Source organism: Lepus europaeus, chromosome 1 (assembly GCF_033115175.1).
Source record: "Lepus europaeus isolate LE1 chromosome 1, mLepTim1.pri, whole genome shotgun sequence".
NCBI classification, from domain to species: Eukaryota; Metazoa; Chordata; class Mammalia; order Lagomorpha; family Leporidae; genus Lepus; species Lepus europaeus.
This window is the reverse complement of record NC_084827.1, coordinates 4,882,992-4,910,933: the sequence shown is the minus strand read 5'-3', so window position 1 is coordinate 4,910,933 and position 27,942 is coordinate 4,882,992. Positions and strand designations below refer to the sequence as shown.

The 27,942-nt window shown below is 57.2% G+C and overlaps 2 protein-coding genes across 3 annotated transcripts; one reads left to right on the top strand and one right to left on the bottom strand.

Annotated features, from left to right (window-relative positions):
• Positions 1-492: 492 nt before the first annotated feature.
• Positions 493-16,715, top strand: EPHA1 (EPH receptor A1). The gene is made up of 18 exons (XM_062189271.1): positions 493-627; positions 1,590-1,657; positions 6,544-6,825; positions 8,463-8,865; positions 9,079-9,234; positions 9,536-9,880; positions 10,149-10,276; positions 10,524-10,674; positions 10,929-11,025; positions 11,228-11,286; positions 12,047-12,172; positions 12,993-13,178; positions 13,309-13,370; positions 13,463-13,669; positions 13,840-13,989; positions 14,279-14,472; positions 16,098-16,253; positions 16,339-16,715. The coding sequence occupies exons 1-18, from the start codon at positions 540-542 to the stop codon at positions 16,415-16,417; spliced, it is 2,937 nt and encodes a 978-aa protein (XP_062045255.1). The 5' UTR covers positions 493-539; the 3' UTR covers positions 16,418-16,715.
• Positions 16,716-16,722: 7 nt separating this feature from the next.
• On the bottom strand, positions 16,723-26,293 carry ZYX (zyxin). Of its 2 annotated transcripts, XM_062189427.1 has the most exons (10): positions 26,277-26,293; positions 24,831-25,050; positions 24,158-24,357; positions 23,909-24,001; positions 23,254-23,796; positions 19,217-19,337; positions 18,917-19,086; positions 18,649-18,827; positions 17,684-17,804; positions 16,723-17,315 (listed from the first exon to the last, which is right to left on the bottom strand). In XM_062189427.1, exons 2-10 carry the CDS (start codon positions 25,036-25,038, stop codon positions 17,211-17,213), a joined length of 1,740 nt encoding a protein of 579 aa, XP_062045411.1. In that variant the 5' UTR covers positions 25,039-25,050; positions 26,277-26,293; the 3' UTR covers positions 16,723-17,210. The 2 variants fall into 2 exon arrangements, with proteins under 2 accessions (XP_062045411.1, XP_062045362.1); XM_062189378.1 differs by lacking the exon at positions 26,277-26,293 and having other exon boundaries at positions 24,831-25,053.
• Between the last annotated feature and the right edge of the window lie 1,649 nt (positions 26,294-27,942).

The following is a 27,942-nucleotide window of genomic DNA, read 5'->3' as shown; positions in this document are numbered from 1 at the left end:
CTCAGTCTCGAAGCCCACGTCTCGCCATTTTCTCCCTGGGGACATCTAAGGTGCCTGCTGGCCAGGCTTGCTCCTCTAAGCCCCCAGCTGCTTGGCCGGGGGTTCTAACCCCCGTGGTACAGCATGTGCACGTGTCTCTCACTGCTGCCTTCCCCGGAATCTGTTACAGGTCTGCATAAAGCGAGAGGGCGAAGGAGGACCGAGTGTGGCTCAAGTCAGAAGCAGAACTAGGTAAGGCTGGTTCAAGACTGGCCTGGGTTTAGAGCAGGGCAGGGTTCGTCAATTCCTAGTCCCACCCACTAGGCGGCGCCCGCAGCCTCGTTCCGGTCACGACGCCTTCGGTTTTTGAAGTCTATTACCTGTCTGACCAGTTTCCTTCCTGCCCTACTGTCCCTTTAAGAAGGTGAACCAGGTGAGGCCCGGGCTCCGCCCAGGCGCTGGCCCCGCCCCCCGCCCCCGCCCGGCCCGCCCGGCTCACCCAGTCCCCGGCGACCTGGCGCAGCCGTCCGGGCCGCGGTCCCAGGTCCCGGCCCGGCGCCATGGAGCGGCGCTGGCCCCTGGGGCTCGGGCTGCTGCTGCTGCTGCTGCCGCTGCTGCCGCCGCCCCCGGGAGCGCGCGCCAAGGAAGGTACTGACCCCCGCCCTCGCGGCTCCCACCTCCCCTCGGACCCAGCACCCGCTCCCCGCCTCGTGAGCCGGCATTCCAGGAGAGGCCCTCCTGCCCGCGCCCCCTCTCCAGCCGCTGGGTTTGCCCTGGCCGCCGGTTATCGACTGGCCAGGCCAATCTTCGGCCTTTAACCCCAAACTTCTGCTGTCCCGGGTCAGTCACCCCGCCCCTGCCGGCCGGCAGCTGGCCTCTGGAGGTGGACAGTGCGCACTTGACCGCTGGCAGGAAGCGGCGCCTGCTCCCCGGCCGCAGGCTTCGTGGGTGCCCAGCCTGGGGTGCCCAAGCCAGGGATCCCAGCCCTCAGTTTGGGCTGGAGAGTCGCCTTATGCCAACTTGGGCCTGCAGAGCCAAGGACCTGCCTTGGGGTGAAGGGTTAGGACTTGCTACCCTAGTTCCCAGGTACAGGGCTCAAACCTTACAGGCTTGCACATCCTGTGAGGCCCTGCTCTCCACACTTCCAAACCCAGAGCCGTGCTGCGCACTCCCACTTCACACCCCCCAGTAACAGGCCGCAGCATGCTGGCCCTGCAGGAACCCCCTTCCCCACTGTCGTATCCACGGCTGAGCAAGCCCCTCCTGTCCGTCTATTCCAATTCTGCCCCAGGCTGCACCAGTCCAGGTGACAGAGGGTGCAAGTCTCTTGGGGCTGATCTCATGTTTTCCTGCATCGACTTTCGCCAACGATTCAGCACTCCAAGTCTTGTCCTACTCTGCCATCCTTCTTCCTCTGGAGGGAGACCATGAAACCCCTGAGCTCTTCACTCCCTTGTCCCTGGGCCCTCTCCCTTCCCCAAGCCCCAGAAAACCTCAGCTGTCAGGAAGAGGATGTGGAGGCCTGGGGCTTGGGCCCCAGACGGAGGCTCGTGGGCTTGCACGGCCCCTCCTCTCCAGAGGTGACCGGCTCATTTTCTCCCCACCTCCAGTCACTCTGATGGACACAAGCACTGCACAAGGAGAGTTGGGCTGGCTGCCGGACCCCCCGGAGGATGGGGTAAGTGTCAGGAGGGAAGGATTTGGCAAGGCTCAAGGCTGCAGGCCAGTGGGAAATGGGGCGGAGAGGTGGGTGGAGGAACCGAGAAAAGAGCAGGAAAAACTGGAAGTGTCTCTCCAGGAGGGGACGGATGGGAGGCTGACTCAGAGGCTGCTGAATGGGACCCGGGGAGGGGGGTGTCAGACTTCACCCCATAGAGAATGTCTCAGTGGCCTGGCTCCTCCACCCCCAGTGGGGAATGCCTGGGAGGACCACAGCAGGGGGCGGAGGATGAGCCCACCTCCCCGGGGAAAGAATGCCCCAAGCTGGGGTGGTTGAAGGCTGAAACCAGTGCATTGCCTACAGAGGGACAGAAACACCAGGGAGCCATGCTTTGCAGTGGAGCTGCAGAGTTAGGTTTCAGGGTGTCAGGGAAAGCGTGCTATTTTTGGAGAGGAAAGCCAAAGTGCCCACCAAATCCTGCAAGAATCTTTGACTCCCATGGTTAAAAACCTTCCCCAGCCCTTGGTAGGCTCTCCACTCCCACCCAAGCACACGGCATGCACACCGTGCATTCCAGCCCACTGATCAGCTCTGTGCCCTTTCCCTCCGTGGGTAGGGTACCCCTGAGACCCAGTGAGGAGTGGAGGTCAGTTATGGGAAGTCCGGAGAGCACCTTCTGCCACCCAACAGAGCTGGCTGCGAATCACAGGCCAGGCTCCTGGACTCTGCTCTCTGGGTGTTGCTTCCTTACTCGGAAGACTTCAGTGCAGTCTCTGGCTCTGGGGTCAGAATTACTGTTTCTTTCCCTTTGGGTCCTAGGGTCCTGCCTCCATTCTCTGCTCTCCCACAGAGTGGCCTGTAATTAGAGTTATAGACTAAACCATAATGTGTCCTCCAGGAGGGGCTGTTTGGAAAATCCTGGATTAGGCCAGCCCTAATAGGCACTTCATCTCATAAACCAGCTAATCACTCTACAACGATGGCTGCGGGTCCATCTGCTGGCTCCCACGGGCTGTTACCCCACCCAAATAACTCTCTCCTAATTGAGCTGTGTAAGTAAGTCCCCCTCCTCTTCAGCCTGGGTGAAAGAACCCAGTGCTGGGAAGGCTAGAACACAGCCAGCACACACACGCTGCCTCCCTCCACCAGATCCCTTCACCTTCTCCCCATCTTTTCAAAACACGTATGCGTGCACACATTCTGGGTCAGGCTCCCCAGATTGCACCCGTGTGGAAGCCAGCAGGCCTGAGTGATGGGTGAAAGGACCCTTCATGCTGAGCCCAGACAGCTGGTTGTCCCCCATCTGTCACTGCTGGACCTGGGAGAGGAAAGTTACAGCTGGGAACATCTGCTTCTCCGGGCTCCAGCTGCAGCTGTGGCACTCGGGTTAATGTGCTGCACATTAACCACCCACCACCCTGTGCACCTGGCCGTGCACTTGGGCTTCCCAGCACAGCTTCCTCTTAGGAACAGACTCCAGGTGCCTTTTCATTGCCTTTCGGACACTGCTTGCCCGATCTTTGAACTTCCCTAACAAAATGCAGAAATCTGTGCTCCACAGCAGTATGTATTTCTACCCCACCCCACCCAGAAAGTGTAATTAATGGTGCTTCCTGCCTTCTCCCAGAACTGAGAGCAGAGTTGAGAGCCGGTGCGTTACAGTGGGCAAAAACTCCAAGAAAGTGAACTTTCCAAGAGCTTTATTCTCTATCCAATTATGGGTTGCAACCAAAATGGAATATTTATGGAATCTGAGCACATCTTTCATAAATTCATCCAGCAAAGAAAATACTTCAGAATAATTGAGAATGCTTTTTGAAGAATGAAATGGGAAACTTGTCCTACCACAGATAGGAGACTATCAGCTACAATTAATACATGTGGCATTGCACAAGAGTACTCAGCTCAATGGAAAAGTCCAGAAAGTCCAGAAACTAACCCACATATATGAGGTTTTAGGGTGTGATAACATTGGAAATTACCAATCAATGTAGAAAGTATTGGAGGGAGAGAGAAAATTCTACCCTCTGGGGTCTAGTAATGGAGTCTATGAGATAATGAACAGTAAGCAAGGTAACATCAGAAAATCCACTTTAAAAAAAAAAATGTATGTATTTATTTGAAAGGCAGAATTACAGAGAGGGGGAGAAACAGAGAGAGAACTTTGATCTTCTGGTTCACTCCCCAAATGGCCTCTAAGGCCAGAGCTGAGCCAGGCTGAAGTCAGGAGCCTGGAACTCCATCAGGGTCTCCCATGTGGGTGGCAGGGGCCCAAGTACTTTGGCCTTATCCACTGCTTCTCCAGGCACATTATCGGGGAGCTGGGTAGGAAGTGGAGCAGCTGGGACTTCCATAGGTGCTCATATGGGATGCCAGTGTCACAGGCTGTGGGCAGCTTACCCTGCTGCACCACAGTGCTAGTTTAATCAACAACAAACACTGGAGTTCCACAAAATATGAGACCTGAAGGGTCAGTTGATTGAGCATGTATAGCTTGCTAAGATGCAGAAAAGGAGTGGAGCCTGGGGCTGGGTTCACCTGTGCATTGTGAACAAAGGCTGTCCTGCTTTGCCGATTAGAAGTCTCAGGAAGCAGAAGTCTGGAAGCAGCACTTTTCCTGATACAGCTAATTTACAGAGGTAGATTTCCTTCGGAGATGTGATGTAAATGTCCTTTACAAAGGGCTTTTCAAGCTACACCCAGGTCTGCAAGTTTCTCAGAATAGCCAGCTTGAAATAGGCCAAATAAGTATTTGGGAGTGTTGTGTCCTAAGCCCCAACTGTATCAACTAGTCAATAAATTGACAGTGGCACTGTAAAAGAAAAATGGTTAAAATATGCCTCCACTTCACACTGTACACAGAAAAATAAATCCTAGGGAAATCAAAATCCAAACCTAAAAAAAACTTACAAAAATGTTAGGAGAAGATATGGGATTGGCGAAAAGTGTATTAATATCCAGTGTTGATGAGACTTTGAGAAAATGAGCCCTCTTACATTGTTGGTGAGTCTTCTTGGAAGACAATTTAGCAGTATCCTAAAATTTGTAACTTGTCTACCTTTTGATACAGCTATTGTAGAAATCTTCTAGAAGGCTTTCATTAAGTGTACATATTTGCTTTAAAAAAAAAAAAAGCCTACCCAAATGTCCAATAATAGGTAGTAATTAGGCTATCTATGTCCATGTAATGGAAGCTATTTATAGACTGTTAAAAGAGAGATAAATGTATGCATGGTCTTGTGGATACCTTTCAAAGGCTTATTTATTACAACAGAAAGTAGGTTACAGAATAATACTTGTATGATCTCATTTATGATAGAAACAAAATAGAAACATTTTCAGATGTTTCTCTGGAGCCGTTGAAAATGTTCTGGAAAGTTTTGCTCCAACTTGTTAAGAGTGGTTGCCTCTGGGAATGAGGGTGAAAGGTTGGGAAAGGACGTAAATGTTTTCTTCTGTGTAAGTCTTTATGCTTCAGCTCTTGATAATAAGCACAAGGAGACATAATAATTAAGAGCACAAACTCCAGAGCCTGGAGTACCTGAGCTTATGTCCCAGCTCTGCCTCTTCAGAGTGAAGTCCACTGGGCAAGTCATTCTGCGCTCTGCCTCAGTTTCCCCATGGAAAGTGCTTAGAACAATGACTGGTTATGGTAAGTGCTATATTAGTGCTAGCCATTTTGTTATTATCATGTGTAAAAATTGTTTTAATGTGAAAGAAGTCAAGGACCACCACCTGCAGTGCTGGCATCCCATATGGGCACCAGTTCAAGTCCTGGCTACTCCACTTCGATCCAACTCCATTCTAAAGCAGTGGAAGATGGTCCCCTGTCACCCCCATGGGAGACCTGGAGGAAGCTCCTGGCTCCTGGCTGCAGCCTGGCCCACCCCTGGCCATTGCAGCCATTTGGGGAGTGAACCAGCAGATGGAAGACCTCTCTCTCTCTCTCTCTCTCTCTCTCTCTCTCTCTCTCTGCCTCTACCGCTCCTTCTCTGTAACTCTGACTTTCAAGTGAATAATAGGTAAAAAGTGAATAAATCTTAAAAAAGAATTAGTTTAGGAGGGCCAGAGTAGTGTCTAGCAGCCCCAGCCACTCTACCTGTTTATTTATTTACTTATCTGTTTATTTATTTGAAATTGAGACAGATATTCCATCTACACAGGTTCACTTCTCAGATAGCAGCAATGGCCAGGTCTGGGCCAGGCCAAAGCCAGGAGCAGACATTCCATCCTGGTCTTCCATGTAGAGGGCAGAAGCCCAAGTACTTGGCCATCCTCTGCTCCTTCCTAGGCTCATTAGCAGGAAGTGGATGGGAACCAGAGCAGCGGGGCCTTGAGCTAGCGCCCCAGTGGAGGGGGCTATAGCAGAAGCAGCTGCTTAACCTGCTGCGTCACAGTGCCAGCTCTCGATGGTGGTTTTTGAACAGCTGTAACCGGCAAGCATATTGGGGAAGGTGGGCTTCCCCTTTACAAAGAGTTCTGGGTTTGCTTTTGCCCTGCAAAAGCACACAGATTTTAGTATTTCAAAATAAGTTTTCTCTTCTCTGAACAAGTAGGCAGAAGGGTTTTGTGAATGAGCATTGCCTTTGGGGCACCTGACAGCTCTGCAGATGAAATAGGTGAAAATTGGTGTGCACACGTACTCTTGAGGTTGGAGATGGCTGACTGAAGGGACCAGGGCTAGGGGTGTTAAGGGGCTATTGTCTTGTCCATCCTATAGCCAAATAAATCCCTAAGCATAAACACTTACCCACTATCCTGGGACCAAGGGGTGGGGAGAGGCAGGACAAGTAGTGTGAACCTGGAGGGGCTCTGACACCAGCTACTTTTCTTCAGCCCTAATACGCCTGGGTTTAGGAAGCAGGTGAGGATCTGATGCCTGGCTCTCCTTTCTCTTCTCGCAGTGGAGTGAGGTGCAGCAGATGCTGAATGGGACGCCCCTGTACATGTACCAGGACTGTCCAATGCAGGAAGGTGGAGACACTGACCACTGGCTCCGCTCCAACTGGATCTACCGGGGAGAGGAGGCTTCACGTGTCCACGTGGAGCTGCAGTTCACCGTGCGAGACTGTAAGAGTTTCCCCGGAGGAGCTGGACCTCTGGGCTGCAAGGAGACCTTCAACCTTCTGTACATGGAGAGTGACCAGGACGTGGGCATCCAGCTCCGACGGCCCTTGTTCCAAAAGGTGCTGCTACCGCTCCACTGCCTTCTCAGTCCTGACGCTGATCCCTGCCTTCCTTACCGTGACCCCACTCAGCTAAGAAAACTGCAGAAAGTGGCAGAGATAGGGAGAGAGTGCAGATGTGGAGTAATGAGAAGAATGTGGAACTAGTGCTGGCGTTGAGTCCCTTTTGCCCTGTGTCCTGGCTTTGGAAGTACCAGTTGACCTCTCGAAGCTCTGGTGTCCTTATTATAAGAGTGATAATAGGGCCAGGCTTATCTTCTAGAAGCTTTTACAGGCATCCACTGAGATAACACGATGCCATAGTAGAGGTGGTAGAGGAAGTATACGCAGTGCAGAAGCAGTCAGACTTCTCCCTCTCAGCGCACCTGCCATGCATGTGTGACACACCCCGTGAGTACAGCAGGCTTATGTAGTCAGACCATTCTCTGCAGGTGAGGTCTAGTGCCATGCCTTTCTTTCCTACTGAGGAAAGCGTACAAGAATGCAAAGGAACAAAGAGTATTTTATAGGATATGCTCTCCTTTCTTTCACATAAGAAAATCTTGTGGAATTTTTTATTAATAATTAATTATGTCCATTGCAGCTGATCACGTCACCAGCACTGGGGTTGGGAACCCCACCAAATAGTGGAAATTTTATGGACCATGGAGTCCCACTGCTTGGGTTCCAGTCCTGGCCCCATCATGTAGTAGCTATGTGATTTCGCACAAGGTCTCTACATTCCCTTGGCTTTCTTTTCCTCGTCTCTTTTTTTTTTTTTTTTGACAGGCAGAGTGGACAGTGAGAGAGAGAGACAGAGAGAAAGGTCTTCCTTTTGCCGTTGGTTCACCCTCCAATGGCCGCCGCGGTAGCGCGCTGCGGCCGGCGCACCGCGCTGTTCCGATGGCAGGAGCCAGGTGCTTCTCCTGGTCTCCCATGGGGTGCAGGGCCCAAGCACTTGGGCCATCCTCCACTGCACTCCCTGGCCACAGCAGAGAGCTGGCCTGGAAGAGGGGCAACCGGGACAGGATCGGTGCCCCGACCGGGACTAGAACCCGGTGTGCCGGCGCCGCAAGGCGGAGGATTAGCCTGTTGAGCCACAGCGCCGGCCTCTTTTCCTCGTCTCTTAAGTATGGGTGATAAGTCACCCTGTCTAGTAGATTGTTGCATGGGGTAATGAGCATAATGTACATAAAATGCCAAGCCTGCTACCTCACGCCATAATCAAGTTGTAAAGCACAGGTTGCGGATTGTTTTTCTGAAATGCTTGGGGCCAGATATGTATTGAATTTCATAATTTTTCAAATATTTGCAAATACATGTTGAGATACCTTAGAAATGGGACCCAAAACTCAACAAGAAATTCATTTATATTTCATATACACCTTATATCCCCAGCCTGAAGGTAATTTCCGATATTATTTTTAGTGTGCCTGCATTCTGACTGAGACCTGTCACATGAGATCAGATGTGAAATTTTCCACCTGTCAAGTCAGAACAGTGCTCACAAAGTTGTGGGTTGGGGAGCATTTCAGATTTGGGATTTTCGGGTTACAGATGCTCAACCATTTATTGCCAAAACCATTGTTACTGTTATGCAGGAATGAAGCATGGCTCTGCTACCCTGCCCCTCTGCTCACCCCCCTCCCTCCTCCCAGGTAACCACAGTGGCTGCAGACCAGAGCTTCACCATTCGAGACCTTGCATCTGGCTCCGTGAAGCTGAATGTGGAGCGTTGCTCCCTGGGCCACTTGACACGCCGTGGCCTCTACCTTGCCTTCCACAACCCAGGTGCCTGTGTGGCCCTGGTGTCTGTACGTGTGTTCTACCAGCGCTGTCCTGAGGCCGTGCACAGCTTGGCCCAATTCCCTGACACTCTCCCAGGACCCGTCGGGTTGGTGGAAGTGGCGGGGACCTGCTTGCCCCATGCACAGTCCAGCGCGGGGCCCTCAGGTGCACCTCGCATGCACTGCAGCCCGGATGGCGAGTGGTTGGTGCCCGTGGGCCAGTGCCACTGCGAGCCTGGCTATGAGGAAGGTGACGGAGGCACGGCATGCATTGGTAAGGACAGAGGTGGTGAGAACCCCCGGGGACCACGTGGGCTGGAAGGAAGCCCTGCTCCATCCCAGTGATTTAGAGTCCGAGTGCCTGAGAGCAGGTTGTGGGGAGGGGGCCACCCCAGCAGAGATGTTTCCAATACAAGGGATTGGACAGGTGCTGGTTCTGCCTGTGAAAACAGTAGACAACCACAACTCTTCTACTTTGTCTCTACAGCCTGCCCTAGTGACTCCTACCGGACCGACGTGAGCACACCCCGTTGTCTCAAGTGCCCCCAGCACAGCACAGCCACCTCTGAGGGAGCCACCATCTGTACCTGTGACAGTGGCCACTACAGAGCCCCCGGAGAGGGCCCCCAGGAGGCATGCTCACGTGAGTCTGAGTGCAGGGCTAGCCATCAGGAGGAAGTGCTGGGCTGTTGCTGAGCCCTTATCAGGGCCAGAATTTTCCAGAGCATCTCAGATATTGGAGACTGTCTAGGGTGACAGGCACTTGTCCCTCGCCTGGTCCCCTGCTCTCCCTGGGAGAATGCAGAAATGTGCGTATGTTCCTTTATCCTCAGTAGGAATCAAGTGTCTCCATGAGGACTTTGAAAATCAGGGTTGGGGGAAGCAGGGCTCAGCAGCTTGGTGAGGACAGAGCTACAACCATCATGGCTCCTCTTCTTCCACAGGTCCACCCTCGGCCCCCCAAAACCTGAGCTTCTCTGCATCGGGGACTCAGCTCTCCCTGCGCTGGGAGCCTCCTGCAGATATGGGGGGACGCCAGGATGTCAGATACAGCGTAGGGTGCTCCCAGTGCCAGGGCTCAGCCCAGGACGGGGGGCCCTGCCAGCCCTGTGGGGCCAGTGTGCACTTCTCCCCAGGGAACAGGGAGCTCACAGTGCCCAGTGTGCGCGTTGATGGCCTTGAACCCTACACCAACTACACCTTCAACGTGGAAGCACAGAATGGTGTGTCGGGGCTGGGGAGCTCCAGTCACGCCAGTGCCTCCCTGAGCATCAGCATGGGGCATGCAGGTAAGGGACCAGGAGCAAACAGAAAAACAGGCTCCAGCTGCTGGACAGGAGGCGTGTGCAGTATTGAAACATGACTTAACGGGAAAGGGGAGGGTTGTGGGTGGGAGGGAAGTTTTGGGAGGGGGAAGCCATTGTAACCCATAAGCTGTACTTTGGAAATTTATATTCATTAAATAAAAGTTTAATTAAAAAAAAATAAAAAAGAAACATGACTTAAGTGACTTCCTCTTTTCCTTCCACATCCAACTGTCTGCCTGTGGACTCCCAGAGTCACTCTCAGGCCTGTCTCTGAGACTGGTGAAGAAAGAACCCAGGCAGCTGGAGCTGACCTGGGCAGGGTCCCGGCCTCGCAGTCCCGGAGGAAACCTGACCTATGAGCTGCATGTGCTGAACCAGGTCAGGTCTGCTGGCAGGCACCTTCCGAGTCTGCGCCAGGATAGTCCCCGATGTTCCTAGCCTGGGGTGCCATCCTGGGGGGAGCCGCCCAAGCTAACTCTGTAGCTTTCCTTGGACAAAAGGCCACCAAGAACCCTGTCCTTATCATTCTGCTGGGCAGACCCTCCCCACCTGCTTGCATGACTGTCCGTCACCTCCAGCCAGGCCTGTCTGGGCACAGCCCAGTGACTGCAGGTTCCACCCCCAGGACGAAGAACGGCACCAGATGGTTCTTGAACCCAGGGTCTTGCTGACAGAACTGCAGCCAGACACCACATATATCGTCAGAGTCCGGATGTTGACGCCGCTGGGCCCTGGCCCCTTCTCACCTGACCATGAATTTCGGACCAGCCCTCCAGGTGGGTTATCTCGCGTTCTACCCTGCACCCATAGGTACACACCTGTTGTCCACGGAGACACCTCCGCTCCCTTTAGAACTGCTGATCCTGCCTCTTCTCTACACACAAACTTCCCAGAGTAAGGGGCAAATGCATACGCAGCACCCGGTGACAGAACTGACTCTGCTGTCCCCAGGGCCAGGCCCTTCTGACCCCCTCATCCCTGCGGGCTATGAGCCCCCCGCCCCAGGCCTCCTCACCCCATTTGCCTGCAGTTTCCAGGGGTCTGACCGGAGGAGAGATCGTGGCCATCATCTTCGGGCTGCTGCTTGGCATGGCTCTGCTGCTGGGGACTCTCGTGTTCCGTTCAAGGTGCTGACTCCCATCCCCTCCCCTTACACCTGTCCCAGTCCCTGTCCCATTAGAAGCCCCTCGTGGTAGCTCTGACAACCCTCCCATCCCCTGGTCCTGAAGCTCATACCCAGCCCTTGCTGCTGGGGCAGATTCTGCCAGAGCCCGTGGGGCCCCTGAGTGGTCCCAGGGCCCTGAGGAGACGGACTCCTACCTCTCACAGGAGGGGGCAGCGGCAACGGCAGCAGAGGCCACGCGACCACGTCACAGATGTGGACCGAGGTGAGTGTGAGCACGTGTGTGTGCATGTGCCTTTGGACACGCGTGTGTGCATGGAAAGGTGCCGCTGAGAAGGAGTTCATGTTTGCCAGGCTGACCCTGGAGGCCCATGTAGAGTTTTTGTCCATGGGGCTTTTGTGTTGTGCTACCTAATTAACTTTGGTTAATTAACTCTGTGCTGATGGCCCGCCAGTGGCTCTGCTGCAGTTATCTCTTATTAACTGTTGGTGCCACCGCGCTGTCACCTTGGGTTCTGGGCATCCCAGTGACCGGTCTGTGAGCTGAGGCTGGGCAGCAGGGGGTGGAGGTCCTCGGAGGCACGTGGGCTTCTTGCTTGTCACCTCATTAGATGTTGTGCCACAGGGGGAGTCAGCGGTCCATGGGAGGACTAGGGTGGGAGCGAGGCTTGTCTGAGAATGTGAATGAGGTGTGAGTGACTGAAGCAGCATGGGGAGGGAGGCAAGGGACTGGAAGCAGGGTCGGAGCAGGGGAAGGTTGGGTAACTCACGGCCAGGGACGTGCTCCTCAGCTCTTGGTTCTGACCCACTGCTTTGGACCTTGGGGTTTAAGGACAGGCAGTTTGGAGCATAGACAGGAAGAAGGAGGCCCAAGCCTGGAGGCCTAGTGGCTAAGGAGAGAGACGACTCTCCCACTGCATGCAAAACAGCACTCACCTCAGGGACCTCCTCCGCTGCGGACCCCCTGCTCCCCACCCCCTACCCCCACCCCCTATACTCCTGAGCCCTCCTCGCCCTCCCCACAGAGGACAAGCTGTGGCTGAAGCCCTACGTGGACCTCCAGGCCTATGAGGACCCTGCGCAGGGAGCCCTGGACTTCACCCAAGAGCTGGACCCAGCCTGGCTGGTTGTGGACACTGTCATAGGGGAAGGTGAGTTTTTCTTGCTATGCACTGCACACAGCCAGTCCTCCGTGTGGCAGCACGGAGCTGCCGCGGGCCCCTCCTCCGGCCTCCCTGGGGAGCCCAGAGTTCCCAGCTGAGGTCCCTGGACTCTGCCCCGCATCCCCTCCATCTGCTCCCTGAAGCAGCCCCCACCCCCTGCACACTCGGATTCCGCGGGGCTGAGGTTCGGACAGCGTTCAGTCCGTCGTCCTTGTTCATGGAGCTGTTGCTGTGCTGAGACTCCTGCTCTTCTCAGATGGCTCCCAAACGGGAGAGATTGGCAGCCTCCCTAGCCCAGCATTCCACCCCATCCGGGGCCCGGTGTCCTTGGGCTGCCCTGATCCCCCGAGTCCCCAGAGGAAGTGGATCTGAGTAGAGAACAAAGCTTGGCAGTGTCCTTGCCGGTTGTGTGGCTAAGCCAGCTGAGCTGTGACTGGAGGAGCTCCCGGAAGAGAGGCGGCCAGGGTCAGCCTCACCTTCCCCTGTCCCTTGGGCTGGTCTGGCTTGCTCTTCCTGGACACACCCCAGTCCCACGGCTCAGGGCCCACTCACCCAGGGTGAACGCACACTTGCTGGAAATCAGCAACGGTGCTGAAGAGGAAATGTGAAAGCAGCACTGAACAAGTTGCAGAGCTTCCCTGCAGGCCCAGACACCATCCCTTCCCCAAGCCCTGTCCCAGGGGGCAACCTCCGTGTTCTGGGTCCCCCAGAGACCAAAAGGGGACAGGAGGGCCGGAAGGAGCCACTGTTGCCTCCTGAGAGAGCCTGGCACTGCACTGGGCCATGTCCCCATTTTCTTTCCACCCAGGAGAGTTTGGGGAAGTGTACAGAGGGACCCTGAGGGTCCCCAGCCAGGACTGCAAGACAGTGGCCATTAAGACCCTGAAAGACACCTCTCCCGATGGCCAGTGGTGGAACTTCCTTCGAGAAGCGACTATCATGGGCCAGTTCAACCACCCTCACATCCTGCATCTAGAAGGCGTTGTCACAAAGAGTATGCTCTCCACCAGCCTGGGGCGAGAGGGTGGGAAGGAAGGGAGGAGACCGCCAGGAGCGGAGGGAGGGCATGCTGCCAGGGGCAGGCAGACAGTGCTGCGCATGGTGACGTGTGCCTCGTGTCTCAGGAAAGCCCATCATGATCATCACGGAGTTTATGGAGCACGGAGCCCTGGATGCCTTCCTGAGGGTGAGGGGCACGGAGGGCCCGCTGGGAGGGTGACATGATCTCTGGGGGGAGACCCTGCCCGTTCCCTGACTCACTCACTCACTCTGCTGCAGGAGCGGGAAGGCCAGCTGGTCCCTGGGCAGCTGGTGGCCATGCTGCTGGGCATAGCGTCCGGCATGAACTACCTCAGTGACCACAGTTATGTCCACCGGGACCTGGCTGCCAGGAACATCTTGGTGAGTCAGAACCTGTGCTGCAAGGTGTCTGACTTTGGCCTGACCCGTCTTCTGGACAACTTTGATGGCACCTACGAAACCCAGGTGAGAGCCCTGTACGCACTGCGTACTTCCACACGCACCGTTTCCTGTTGTGCGCGTGACCACGAGGATCCGTGCTTATGGGCACACAGCAACCTCCCATCCCCTTCCCACGTTTTTGCACACCCATCTGTGCCCTGAAATACCACTTCCTGTCCCATGTGCCTTCTCAGGGAGGAAAGATCCCCATCCGCTGGACAGCCCCTGAAGCCATTGCCCACCGAATCTTCACCACAGCCAGTGACGTGTGGAGCTTTGGGATTGTGATGTGGGAGGTGCTGAGCTTTGGGGACAAGCCCTACGGGGAGATGAGCAATCAGGAGGTGAGTCTGGAACATTCTTCCCCAAGTCATCCTAACTGACACCTCTCAGCTCCCAAAATCTTCCACGGCCTTTTCCTGCAAATATCCTTATTTCTTCTTCTTGATCCACAAGTTTTCTACACTCCCGTTTCTTTTTTCTGGTCCCTTTACCAGCTGCCCTGTTCTCCATACTACTCTCAGCTCTGCTCAGGGGTGCTTACGGGCACCGTGCAATGATTTGGCCTCAGGTTTCTCCGGGGCCTCCATGTAAGCCTCCTCCCCTAGGGAAGCTCTCTGCTCTCGCCCTCAGGTGATGAAGAGCATCGAGGATGGGTACCGACTGCCGCCTCCCGTGGACTGCCCTGCTCCTCTGTATGAACTCATGAAGAACTGCTGGGCATATGACAGCGCTCGCCGGCCCCACTTCCACCAGCTGCAGGCGCACCTGGAGCAGTTGCTTGCCAACCCCCACTCCTTGAGGACCATTGCCAACTTTGACCCCAGGTAACCATGCTGAGGAAGGACAAGAGAGAATGGAAGTAGGCGTTCTGCCCCATCCGCCAAGTGAGAGCCTGGGAAGCCCTGCACAGAGCCCAGCACGTGAGGTGGGACTGTGGTAGGTGCCCTGAGGAGAGGCCACCCCGGTGGTGGACGTGCAGTCCCTGCTGCAGAGCTCTAGTTTGAAAGAGGATGGGAAGCAGAGGCAAGTGCTCATGGAGAATCCTGAAAGGTACTGCTTGAAGTCTGCTCCGGATTATCCACATTCGCAGGACATGAGTTACAGCTAGGACCCCAGCTCCTTGACTTCATGGGTTAGTCTCCATCCCATTCTCCCGTCTCAGCTGCCTATCAGATCCTCCCTGGAGTTCTCCTTGCCTGTTCCACTGCATTGTACATTCTCTGAGGAATAGCTGTGGCCCAGTTTGGGCCTTGGGAATGCATCTCCCACCCCACAGAAATATTCCTGGGTGTGAAGGGTGAAGGAAAGGTTCATTCAGTCAACAAAGTTTGCAGTACCCACAGGTGTAAGCTCTTTGCTAAATATGGAAGATACAGCAATGCTTACCATCTGCTACCTGTTCCAGGGAGCTTGGGCAGTTAGGTGGGGATGGGGAAGGCAGGGACAGCCTTGAGGTTCTGGGAAGGCTGCCTGGTCCCATGGCCAGTCTCGGGGGAGGGGAGATCTGGGAGCTGACAAGTTACAGATGTGTAGGATGATAACAGCATCCAAAGAAGTTGGGGAGGCAGCAGGGGTCAGTGCAAAGAGGACCAGCCCTGCTGAGAGGTATGGACTTTGTCCTGAGGACAGAGAACCATCAACCAGCATTTTAAGGATATTCATAGGAATATGGTCAGACTTGCACCTTACCAAAACATGACCAGAACGCAGGGACTGAACTGGTAAGAGGCGGGGAGGGGCGGGGAGGCAGGCCAGGCTGGACTTGCCGCGCTTTATCTGGCAAAGCAGCCCAGCGTACCGGCCTGTGTATCAAACCACCATATATAACCTTGTTTCTGGGAGAAAATGTGTTCCAAGTTCCAACTTTCAAAACTGTCTTTTGGAGCACAACTCCCTCGTACGCTGGAGACTGCATGTGCTAATCTTTCTGGAATGTTGGATATTTTTTCCCCCAGCAGATTTACTTTGCTAATGGTTTTTGGCTCTGGCAGCCTCTGGTGCAGGAACACTCATTGTGTTGTGGGTGTCAGAGTGCAAGAATGACAGCGGAGGTTGAAGGCAGCAGGCAAGGGCTGCTCCCAGGACTCAGGCTGCCACCCTGGAACATGACAGGACCACACCCGGCTGCCGGGCCTGTGTTCTGTTTTCAGTGCTGCTCAGCCAGGAGGCTTTAAAATCTGAAGCAGCTCCCAGGCAGGTGCCCAGAACCAGGAGCTCCAGGGTCTGCTTCTGTTGGGAGACTCCCTGGGCTGCCATCTTCCCTCAGTCTGTTGACATGGCACGGGTGCCAGCCTCCTGCTGCAGTGAGACACAAGAAAGCAGGAAGAAGTGGGTCCACAGGCAGTGGTCTAGCTCCTCTCTGCACCCAGACCGCTCCCCTGAGTGCTGGCTGCGGCTGCACAGAGGCGGAGGCTCAGGAGCCCCTGGTGACAGAACCCGTGTCCCACAGGGTCACTCTCCGCCTGCCCAGCCTGAGCGGCTCAGATGGCATCCCTTACAGAAGCGTGTCTGAGTGGCTCGAGTCGATCCGCATGAAACGCTACATCCTGCACTTCCGCTCAGCCGGGCTGGACACCATGGAATGTGTGCTGGAGCTGACCGCTGAGTAAGGAGGCTGGCGTGGCCCGGGCTGGGGAGGGCAGCTGGGGTTTGAGCATCCGGACTCACAGCGCCCCCCTCCCTGTCCACAGGGACCTGACGCAGATGGGAATCACTCTGCCGGGGCACCAGAAGCGCATTCTTTGCAGTATTCAGGGATTCAAGGACTGAGAGCTGCAGGGGGGACACCTGGAGAAACCCCCCACCCTCTCCTCAGCGAGGAAGGACAGGGCCAAGGTCACTCACCAGCCCCTTCCCTCAACCTACTCACGTAGGCGATCGGTGCTGCTCCTACCCAGTCTTCCAGAGGCAGCAGCCTCTGGGCCTTGGGAGCCTTTGTTTTTAAAAGGGAGGTAGAGGTAGAAGTATAAAAGTGATGTGGGCAGGTGCTGGGGGAGGGTTTAATATATATACACATACATATACATATATATTTTTGTAAATAAACAGAAACTGAGTTTTCACTTTACCCCCTCTTCCCTCGAAAAGAGTCGACTCCTGAGAATTCTGGAAAATAAGGGGTTTTTATTTGTAGCTGTAGCCACAACCTGGCAGCACAGGGGAGGGTGGGAACTTCCAGGCCACTCAGCCCAGGCTCCCAGAGAGTCAGGACCTCTCCCGGCCTCAGCAAGCAGAGTACAGAGGCTGCTCAGGGCCAGCCAAGGGCGTCGGTGCAGCAGTGAAAGCAGCAGCACTAAACTGGTGGCCCCCCAAGGTGGGTACCTGGGGGACGGTGGGCGGGCGATCCCTGCAGGACGGGTGAGGGCTGGAACCCAGGGCAGGGCTCACCATCCGTAGGCCGTGCTGGCGCCCTGGGGCAGGGCACTTGGGAGACTGGGGCAGGGTTTGGAATGGAAGAGGGCAAGACATCAAAACAGTAACAGGTGGGCGAGGCTGACTGGTCTCAGTGTGGGTGGTCCACGACGGGAATGGACGTGCAGTCTGGAGGCAGGCCCGGCCGCACTCAGGTCTGGGCTCTGGCAGTGTGGCACTTGCGGCAAAGCACGTGGCCATCCAAGGGGAAGCAGCCGTTGTCGTCCGCCTCAATCGACAGGGGCTTCCCACAGTCCTGCGGAGGACAGACGAAAAGGCACTGGCTGAAGGGCCCCTCCCCACCCCGCTCCACCCACTGTACCGTCTTTCAATTAGGTAGAACAAATGCTTCAGGGCTCACAGCTGGACATCCACATCTTACCAACCACACCACCTCCCCACGCCCACGCCACTTACACTAGGCTGCCAGGCTTCTCCTACAAAGGATGGGTAGCAGGCAGGGCTGCCTCCAACGTGCCCACACCCCTCCCCCCAGGGAAGCCACGGGGCCTCCCCCAGCCTGTCTCAACCCATGCTGACCTCACAGACTTCCCCCATCCGCTGCCTGCCACAGTAGAACACCGCACTTCGCCCCCTCCCGTCCCCCTGCACTGAGGAGCTGACCTCGCACTTGTAACACTTCATGTGGAAGTTCTTGTCCAGAGCGACCACCCGCACCGTCTCGTCACGGCCAGGCTCCGGCATGATGGGATCCCCGCAGACAGAGCACCTGGGGGCATACTGCCTGGGAGGAGCAGAAAACAGGGCCCCACAGGCAGGGTCACTGGGGGCAAGGTGCCCCCAGATCCCATCCTCCCCCAGTGAGGGCCCAGGGTATTGCGATGGAAATTGTGTAACAAGGCAGCCCTCTCTGTTCCACACCCTCACCCAAAAGGCCCATGACAAAACAGGCACAACCAGCCCTCATCAAGGACAACCTCCCGCCTCTCTGTGCCCTCCCCAAGTCCCAGGTGCACATACCTCTCCCGCTAGCTCCCAAGCCCCCAGCACCCCATCCATACCACAGCTCCTGCAGGGAGCATACAGGAGATGCTCCTCCCACTCCCCACCCACGCCCAGCCCACTACCCTCAATGCCCTGCACCTCAACCCCAACAGATGTGCAGTGCAGAGGGACGTGGAGTACTGGCCAACCAGGGTGGAATCCTGGAGCTGAGCCTCCCCCCCCAGACGCAGGGTCCAAGCTGGGAGTCAGAGTCTGCAGCTACATAATGGGATTTTGCTGGCTGGCCTGAAAAGTATCCACCTTGTAAACACCCTTTCTAGGGCAGAAAGCAGCATGGCAAACAGCCGATCGCCAACAGAAGTTCAAAAGCCCAGACTGTGTGTGAAATAAAATTACCCCAGTACACACACTGCCGAGCACCACACACACACACACAAGCCTCAGCGAGTCAAAGGCTAGGGTGCGAGCAGCCAGCCCCAGGACTCGCACCCAGGCCCAGCACCACTGCACTGCTAAATCCAGATGAGCCGCTCCCTGCATCTAGTGACAGGACCAGGCGCCGGAACACAAGACCAAGGTGACGGCCTGGCTAGAGCCCAGAGGAGAGCTGGGGTGGTCCTCACTTGTGGTAGTCAGGCACGCAGTGGGGTTGGTTGGCCTGGTCCACGATGAAGGAGGTGCCCTCCAGCGGGCAGGCGCAGACCACACAGGTGAAGCACTGCGGGTGGTAGGCTTTGCCCGTGGCCCTCAGCATGCGGTCAGTGATGGGCTGCCCACACGTGTTGCACTTCTCCAGGGTGTCCTGAGGAGGTGGCGGGAGCAGGTTGGCAGGGAACTGGCACCCAAGGGACCCGTTTCCAAGGCCCACCCTCAGCCCCAACCCCAGCTCACCGTGTAGCAGCCCTCGCAGTAGGGCGAGCCCTCCAGGCTGTAGAACTGCTGTCCCTGGAGCTGCTGCTCGCACTGGTGGCAGGTGAAGCAGCTGATGTGGAACAGCTGCCCCAGTGCACGGACTGCGGGCTGCGCGCGGGCCAGGGGCTGACTGCAGCGGCCACATGTCTCTGGAAGGCCACAGAGGACAGCCATGAGCAGGAGGGAGAGGCTGCGAGGCCTCAGCTGGCTCAGGCAGCGAGTGGAGCCCACACCACAATGGAGGGGGCGGTGTCGGTCCCCACGGGGAGCAGGGCTCACCGCTGGCAGCCACGTTCTGCCTCTGAGGGTGCTCCATGTCCTGCATCAGCTGCTGGGTCAGCTGCTCCAGCTCCTCCACCTCCTTCAGAGTCAGCGGTCCCGGGGCCCCAGGGGAGCGTACCTGAAACCCCAGCACCTTCTTTACACTCTGTAGGGTCTCCCCTTCCCAGGACCCTCCCAGGCCAGCTGAGCCCCACTTCTTCCTGTGAGGACCTAGAGCCCCGTTCATTTCCCAGAGGCTCAGGTTCGACCCTTAAAGCTCCTCCTTCCCCTCCCTGCCCACCCCAACCCCAGCATCAAACAGGTAGCAGAAGGGATGGGGTGGCCTTAGCCTGGACCTCCTGTGGTGCCACATCACCGGCTCCACCCAACCCCCTCCCAGGGCAGTCACAGACAGGCCAGGACAACTGAGCGGACGGAGGCCACACACACAGCAGCTCAAATCACTGAAGCACCAGACACGCCAGAGCCACGCACCAACTCCACAGAGCATGCTCGGACAGGGGCCCGCACGGAGGGCCACGCGAGGGCGTGCACACACGTGCGCGCGCACACACACCTACCCGGCCTGCCTGCTGCTGAGCAGCCCCTGTCAGCGTGAGGATACAACACAGGCGGGAAGCACAGGTTAAACCCCCAGAGCTATCTGCAGGAACCTAGCCCTCAGCCCCAGCTCCCCACGTACAGCACTGACCCCACTCCCTCCCCAGGAGGCCAACCCACCCCTGGAGACCAGGGGTGGTGAAGGAGTTGAGGACAGGCACTGCTGGTACCCTAAGAATCTGACCTGACCCACGTTTCCATGAGACATTCCCACAGGAACACTGGGCTGCTCTTCTTGCTTTCTGGGTAAGTCTACCAAGGATTGCGGCCCCTGTCACCTGAGTGTTCACCTGCTAATGCCTTCATTCCTGCAACACCCACAATCCGCAAAGCCTCCCTGCCACCTCTGCCCACAGCCCCTCTCCCCACAGCCCTGTCTGTACCCAGCCCTACGTCACAGCCACACTGCACTCCCCCAGATCTTAGCAGTCTTCTCCTAGGATTCTGTTCTCTCCTCACTGACACATGTCCCTGAAATGCAAGCTTTGCTTTGTTCCTGTTCCCATCTCCCCTTCCTAGTGTCTTGGGGACAGAGCAAGGGTACTGAGCCAGCCCTGGCTTTCTAGTGCAAATGCCTGCTCCAGTCTTTGGAAGGATGAACTTCTGTTCTACATCCCGTCCCCCGGAGTGTCTGCATCCTCTGCCTGCCAGCGTCAATGTCATTGCCTTAGACCTCTAGCTCCGCAACTCCAAGGCTGGAAACTTCCTTCCACCATAGTGGCCCATCCTCCACAGCACAGCTCAGACCTGACATTGCCTGTTTGCCTCCAAGACTCACTGTAACCACCACCTGCCTCTCCCTTTCATCAGTCACGCCTACAAAGTGACCCTGTGCAAAAGGCTTTAGCTCCTCTCAGTCAGCACCCAGCCCATGCGCCTTGTCCATCAAGCCCCCGAGCCGGGCTCTGTGACCAGCTGTTTCTACAGGGCTCTCACTGTCACCCTCAGCTAACTGGCCCAATCTCTAACCCCAGGTCACACCACCGCCCGCTTCCTGTTTCTGCCTCCAAGCTGCAGAAAGTAGGTGGAGAGTGCACACTGCAGTGAGAGTCCACCAAACACTGCAGCGCCCTCCACGTGCCCCTGCAGCCTCGGCTTGCCTGTCTGGTATTTGGCTCCATCACTCCCAGCTGCCTTCCCCACAGCAGCTGTTCCAAACCCTTTCCACCTCCCCAAGTCCCCCAGAGCCTCACCCCTTGCACCCACCGATGACCTCATCTCCCACATTCCTGAGAAGCCAGAAACCAGACAGTTGACGCTGTCTCCTTGTGCTTCCTCTGCACAGTAACCCTGGGGAGACCCCCGCTCTCTGGGGATGTCTGGGGGTGGGGGTGACCGAACCCCATCTTGAAAGTCATCACTGTCTGCTCCTCACTGGCCCTTCCTCCTGGTCTACCCACATCCCTGAGCTCTTCTCCCCAGCGAAAACCACACACACACATACGCACATTCACACATGCAGTTCTGACCTTAGTCCCTTTCTCCACCAACCATTGAGAGCCGGCTACACCACCACCTCCTTACATCCTGTCCCCTCCACAGGGCACAAATGGGCCACCCCAAGGCCATCTGCCATGTCCTAACAGACTAATCTCTGGCCTATTGGAGAGTCCCTACTCCTCGAGCCCCTGGCTATGGGGCCCCCAGTCATCACTCTCTTCTCCAGGATTCCATTCCGACACGGGGTACTCCTCCTCAAGCCCTTCCCCCACCCTCTCTGCTGGCTCAACTTATCCCCTACCCCACCACCATCAGCCAACCCAGGGTTCCATCCCAGGCCCTCAGTTCCCCTGGTCCACCCCGACTGCAGTGTGACTGCACACGATTGCCATATGCACCTCATCTCCAGTTGTGGGCCTCCTCCCGAACCCTGGGTCTACGTGGCTAACTGAATGACAGCACCAGCTGGAAGGCAGGCTTTCTGGAACCCATTGCTCAACATGCTGACAGCTGACCCCTCTTCTTCCTGTCCAAACCACTTCCGCTTCTGGACTTACCTATTTTGTCAGCAGTGCTATCATTCCTGACACACACCCACTCTGGCATTTTTTTCTCTTCCCTTCCCCCTCCAACCGCTTATCAGTTGCTGCATCCCATGGGCTCTTCCTTTTTAACAGTGCTAAACATGGGTCTTATTTTCCATTGAGACGAATGTTACTGCTGCCTGGGAGTGAACTCACACACATCATTACCTCCTTGCCTCTACCACACGTCTCTGCTAGGAACTTTCCAGAAAGCTCCCAAAAGCACTGGCCTCACCAGCCCTGGAGACCCAGCCACACACCAACCCCAAAGCACTGACCCCGCAGTGCTCACCAGCTCCCCGGGTGTGCCTACTCCATTTCCTACTCCCCATAGCCCCCACCTAGTCTCTAAGTATAGCTCACGAACTTTCCCACAGGAACCTCCTGCTTTCTGCTTTCCAAACACCCCTGTGTAGCTGTGCCTTGCATTCTGCTCATGCCGTTCCCATCAAATGCCATTCCCTCTCCTCTCGGATTCTTAAGTCCTGCCGGCCCTCCAAGGCACACCAGCCCAGGAGGGCTTTCCTAACTTGCCAGCCCCATGCTGGCTCCCTGTTCCGAGTTCCTGTAACTTGTGCATTCCGCAAACCTCACTGGCACCTGGCATTTCTTGCTGTACAGTACCTGAGTATCCTCAGACATGGATGCTAGCAGACGACTCTCTGGATGGTTGGATTAGAGGTCCCTCAGGGTCGCTTCAACTCACAAGATCTCATCTGAACTGCAGGGCACGCTTTGCCTTGTGCTTTTCCATGTAGGGCATTTATGTAATACAGAACCCAGCACTTTGCAAGCATTCATCCAATTACTCTTCACAACCACTATATGGGGTAGTGTTAATTTTTAAAGGGGGAAACTGGGGCTCGGAGTTCACCTAACTTGCCGAGGCCCAAACAGCAGATGAGATGTGGAGCTGGGGATTCTATCCCGGCCCCATCTGACACCCGGAGGCCAAACCTCTCTGGGAGATCACTTCGCTCCTGTGTCCCAGACTCCAGAGCACAGAACACAGTGCCTGGCACCCAGCTGATGTTGGCTCAGTCTTTGTTTACTGGGGCTGTGGCTCTTATCTCCAGATGGGCCCTCAGGCAGTGAAAGGACCAGAGGAGCTGCAAGATTAACTTAAGGCCCAGGAATGGGGAAAAACCAACATTGGACCGGTGATGTCATCCTCCCCTTTAACCTCCCAGGGCAGAAGCACAAGAGAATGTGCACCAAATCCTCTAATTCCAAATCTGGAGCCACGCCCCAGCCAGCCCCTGCAGAAACGCCCTCACCACTGTCTGACCGACCAACCCACCACACTGATGCCCCATCTCTCCCAAGTCACCTTCACAGTGATTCCCTGGGTCTTGACTCAGCCCCTCCCCCAGCTCCCTGGTCTCAGCCCTGACCTATCTTGCCCCTCACCTGGTTTTGCTTCTGCGCAGGTGGGGGCACTGGGTGCTGCTTCTCCTGCACTCGGGGCTTCTCTTTCTGCTGAGCATAGGTGAAGCTGGGGCGCTGAGGGGAACCCATGCCAGTGGAAGCAGCAGCTTCCGGGGGCCCCAGCTTTTGACTGGGCTGTGACCCGGGGCCACCGGGGGCGCCAGGGCTGAACTTGGAAGCCACGGGAGTAAACTTGGGAGCCACTGGAGAAAACTTAGGGGCTGGTGCTGGAGGTGGAGCTGGGGGACCTCGGGACTGCGTGTTGGCCGAGGACACAGGCTGGGAATGAGCCTGGGGCTGAGGCTGCACATGGAGCTGGACCTGAGGCTTGGCCTGGGGCTGGGCCTGGGTCTGAGCCTGGGGCTGCACATGGAACAGCGCTTGGCTCTGAGGCTGGGACACGGGCTGGGAGCTAGGAGGTGCCTTCCAGGGGGGCAAGGGTGCTGTGCCCCCGGTCGCAGGCTTAGTACTGGACTTGGGAATGAATGGAGTGGCAACTGGTGGGGGTACATATCCAGATGACACCTGCAAGAGAGGCAGAGGGAGAGAAGCAAGTGAGAGGCGGGGGCTGCCCTCCACACTTCATGTGCAGTCTCCCCTCCCTGGGACTCAGGGTCCCTACTCCCCAGGCCCTTACCCGGGCTTTGAAGGGATCATTCTTGGTCATGTCATCCAGCAGTGAGGACAGAGAGTCGATCTCCAGGTCAATGCTGCTCACCTTCTCCCTGGGCTACAGGATCAGGGGTCAGAGCACCCATCCCGGCTTCCATTCCCACGCCACCCCTCCCGCAACAGGGCAGAGGTACAGGGGCAGGTCACAGCAGGCCCCCTTCTCTCCTTTCCTTGAGGCGGCCCAGTGCACTGACCCCTCCCCAGGCCTCCATACCTGCGGCGGGGGCGGCATGGGGGCCTCGGGCGCGCCCTCATCCTCCAGCGGGGGCGGTGGAGAAGGAAAGATGTCCTCCTCGGAAGGTGCAGGGGGGAACGGTTCCTCGATCGGGGGAGGCGGCGGGGGGAAGGCAGCTCCCAGCGCACCCTCCGCGTCGTCGCCATCCCCAGGTGGGGGAGGCGGGGGTAAGGGAAAGTCTAGGGCAGGGAGAGAAGTGGCCATCGGCAGCGGCCCCAAGCTGCCCTCCGTCCACAGCTCTGACTCTAACCCTAACCCGAGAACTCCCTCGGGGGTCCTGGAGTGTGCGGGAAGGGAAAGAGGGGGTGCAGGGCGCCCAGGGGGGCACAGGTCAGGAAAGGCCGGAGGTGGGGAGGGCACGGCCGAGGAGTGGTGCGGCTCCCGTTACACTTGGGAAAACGGACCCACAGGGGAAGATTCGTGGCCCACATTCCCGCCTCCCACCCCCAGGCGGGGACTTGGAACGATCCCAGGAGCCCTGGCTCCCCGCCATGAGGTCCACGATGAGGTAAGAGCATCTGCTCGGGACAGGGTGGCTGCACCCAGCCCCCTCCGCAGCCACCTTTGCAGCCCCCCCCCCCCGGCCCTGGCCCAAACCCACTGCCCCCACCCCTCCGCCCGCGAGGTCCAGCCCCCCAGGCCTGCCGCATACCTTCCGGGGGCGGTGGGGGGATCTCGCCCACCCGGCCCATCTGTGCGCGCTGGGCCCCGGCTGCCGCTGGAGGCTCGCCGTCCCCGGGCCGGAAAGGATTCACCTTGGGCTTCGGGGCCACCACCGGGCCGAACTTCTTCTGCGGGGCGTAAAACGCCGGAGCCGAGACCGAGACGGAGATCGCGGGAGGCGGGCGGGGGGCCGCCATGGCCTGGCCGGGCTGCTGGGGGTGGGTCTCCAGGTTACGCGGCGCCGAACTGCGCTGGGCTGGGCAGGAGACTCCCCCGGAGGCCCGAGCGCCTCCCGACGACCCCCACCCGCCGCCTCCCGGAGCCCCGCGCCCCGCGCTCACCGCGGGCGGGAGCGTGCGCGCCGCGTCTCCAGTGGCCGCCTCGGCGCCGGGTCTGCGGACTGTGCGTCCCGGTCCCGAGCAGCCTCCAGCCAGGCGGGGGAGGACGCAGGGAAGAGGAGGGAGGGCGGCAGGGGGCGGGGAGAGAGCGGCGCCGCGACCATACAAGGAGCGGCCCGGAGAGGGGGCGGGGAGAGCCGGAGAGGGCGGGCGCGGCAGGAAACTCCCCCAGGAAGGGGCCCTGATCCTGCCCCGGGCCGAGGGCTCCGCTAAGGTCCGCCCGCCCCCGCCTCACTCCCGGCCGTGCTCGCAGCCCTGGCCGGTCGCAGACCACCCCTCCCTGAGCACAGGCCTCTGATGTCATTTCCTGACCTGCCCCCCCCCCCCCAACCAACTCCGCGCCCGTCAGCGGGTGCCGGAGATCTGACTCACCGGCCCACTCCGGGCTGAGCCGGCGGAGGTCGAACGGGTCCCCCGAGGCACCGGAGCGAGCAGCCCCCTTGCGCCTCCGCCCTGGCCCAGCCGCCTCCTCTGGGGCCTGCCGTCACCTGCGGCCCCGCCACCCTCACGGCTGCACCTCCCCACGCCGTCGGCAGCACCGCGCCCCGAGTCCCCACCGGCCAGCGCTGGCTGCAGGACCAGGACCAGGGCCGTTCTCCCTCCCGCGCCCTCCGGGCAGGCCCTTCGGCGATCGGAAGCTGTGTGAGCCTGAACCTCCTGCGACCTAGGGGTATCGTAACTTCCAACCCCAGGCAGCCTCTACAGGCTTCTAGGAATTTGCATCACTGGCGCCCCCGGCTGCGGATCAGTTGCGCCAGGGAAACTCACCAGCGGGCCCGAGGGAGGTAGGTGGGAGGGCTCAGCCCTGGCCAGGGCAGCCGGAGGACCTAGTAGGACCCGGGGAGGCGGACGTGGACGCGAGCGACCAGCCTGCCACAGTTGAGACCCCGCCGCGACCCACGCGTCCGGGAGCCTCCCGAGCGACACAGCTCGGTAGAGCCCCCACTCGTCCGACCGGGTTGCTCAGCCCCAGGCTACGCCAAGGAGACCAGACCTAAGTGCCACTTTTTATTTTTTAATTGCGCACGGAAACTTACCCAGTGGCTGAACTCCAGGCTCGCAAAGCTATGGAGTCGTGGCCTTTACCCTCTAGTCCAGTATCCACCCAGGCTCTCCGTTCTCTCATTCGTCAGCCTTGAGTGACATCTGAAACAGACCTCTTTTTGACAGTGTCTCCGCCCTGGCCCTCCAAACCGACTGAACCCCGCTGCCAAGGAGCATCTGGGAGATGCTTTTTTTTTTTTTTTTTTGACAGGCAGAGTGGATAGTGAGAGAGAGAGACAGAAAGAAAGGTCTTCCTTTTTGCCGTTGGTTCACCCTCCAATGGCCGCTGCGGTCAGCTCATCGCGCTGATCCGAAGCCAGGAGCCAGGTGCTTCTCCTGGTCTCCCATGCAGGTGTAGGGCCCAAGGACTTGGGCCATCCTCCACTGCCTTCCCGGGCCACAGCAGAGAGCTGGCCTGGAAGGGGAGCAACCAGGATAGAATCCGGTGCCCCAACCGGGACTAGAACCCGGTGTGCCGGCGCCGCAAGGCGGAGGATTAGCCTGTTAAGCCACGGTGCCGGCCAGGAGATGCTTTTGAGAGCATCCAGACTCAGTCCTTACTTCATGTTGGGGAAGTGGAGGCTGCACGCTGAATGGGGTGGGCCCCGGTCACACCCACGGAGCAGCTGGCTTCCTCCAGCACCTGCTGTCAGGTGGAGCAATGCTGGGGCCAGAGAACAGAACCCAGCCTGACGCCCAGGCCCTACGGCCTCTTCCCACTTCCCCTTGACTTGTGAAAGAGCCAGGGTGTTTCATCCACCCCGCTTACTGCACTCTACAGAAGTAAATGAAATGCCATGTCTGGAAGTGCTATATAATCCTCAGTGTTATTATTTTTTTAAAGACTTTATTTGAGAGGCAGAGTTACAGTGAGAGGGGGTAACAGAGAGAGAGGTCTTCCATCTTGGTTCACTCCCTAAATGGCCGTAACGGCCAGAACTGGGCTGATTCTGAAGCCAAGAGCCTGGAGCTTCTTCCAGCTTCCCCACGAAATTTCAAAGGCCCAAGCACTTGGGCCATCTTCTGCTGCTTTCCTAGGCCATCAGCAGGGAGCTGGATCGGAAGAGGAGCAGCGAGACTTGAACCAGCACCCATGTGGGATGCTGGCATCACAGACAGAGGCTTAACCTACTACACCATAGTGCCAGCCCCTCAGTATTATTAGCATCCACGACTCAGTTCTGCCCAGAATGGAAATTCTGTCACATTTAAACTGAGGAGTTTCCCTCATGTGTCCCCTTCTGGGTATGTGCAACACTGTCTTCTTCCTGCAGCCTTATGAAGTCCGTGATCATAATTAAGACTACGTGTTCATTGCTGTCTTTGTTTTTCTTTGCTCTGGCATCTTACCGTCTCGTCACAGGTGTCTCACAGGCACAAGCATGTGTGGCCATGTATGTCAGGAACTGCACAGGCACCCAGCTCTCCGACATGCACAAGCCCGTCCTCCGCCAGTCCCTGTGAAGGGCTATTAGAAATTTGAGGTTGGATTTCCTGATTGAGTCTTGGGTTTTACAGAGCCCAAGTCTCATCACCAGTTCTTGAAAATATGCCTGGTTGGAGACAAAACTTAAGATAGTTTCTAGATAACTTTGCAGGAGAAAAAGTCCTCTGCCCTCGCAGTGTCTCCTGAAGGAATATGCTTGTGCAAATAGAGTA

Coding starts and splice junctions, on each gene's coding strand:
- EPHA1 (XM_062189271.1), top strand. CDS start 540: ATGGAGCGGCGCTGGCCCCTGGGGCTCGGGCTGCTGCTGCTGCTGCTG. Junction 628..1,589: donor GGGAGCGCGCGCCAAGGAAG/GTACTGACCCCC, acceptor CCCCACCTCCAG/TCACTCTGATGGACACAAGC. Junction 10,675..10,928: donor ATTTCGGACCAGCCCTCCAG/GTGGGTTATCTC, acceptor ATTTGCCTGCAG/TTTCCAGGGGTCTGACCGGA.
- ZYX (XM_062189427.1), bottom strand. CDS start 25,038: ATGGCGGCCCCCCGCCCGCCTCCCGCGATCTCCGTCTCGGTCTCGGCT. Junction 24,002..24,157: donor CCATGCCGCCCCCGCCGCAG/GTATGGAGGCCT, acceptor CTGATCCTGTAG/CCCAGGGAGAAGGTGAGCAG. Junction 19,338..23,253: donor CTGCGCAGAAGCAAAACCAG/GTGAGGGGCAAG, acceptor CTGGGGTTTCAG/GTACGCTCCCCTGGGGCCCC.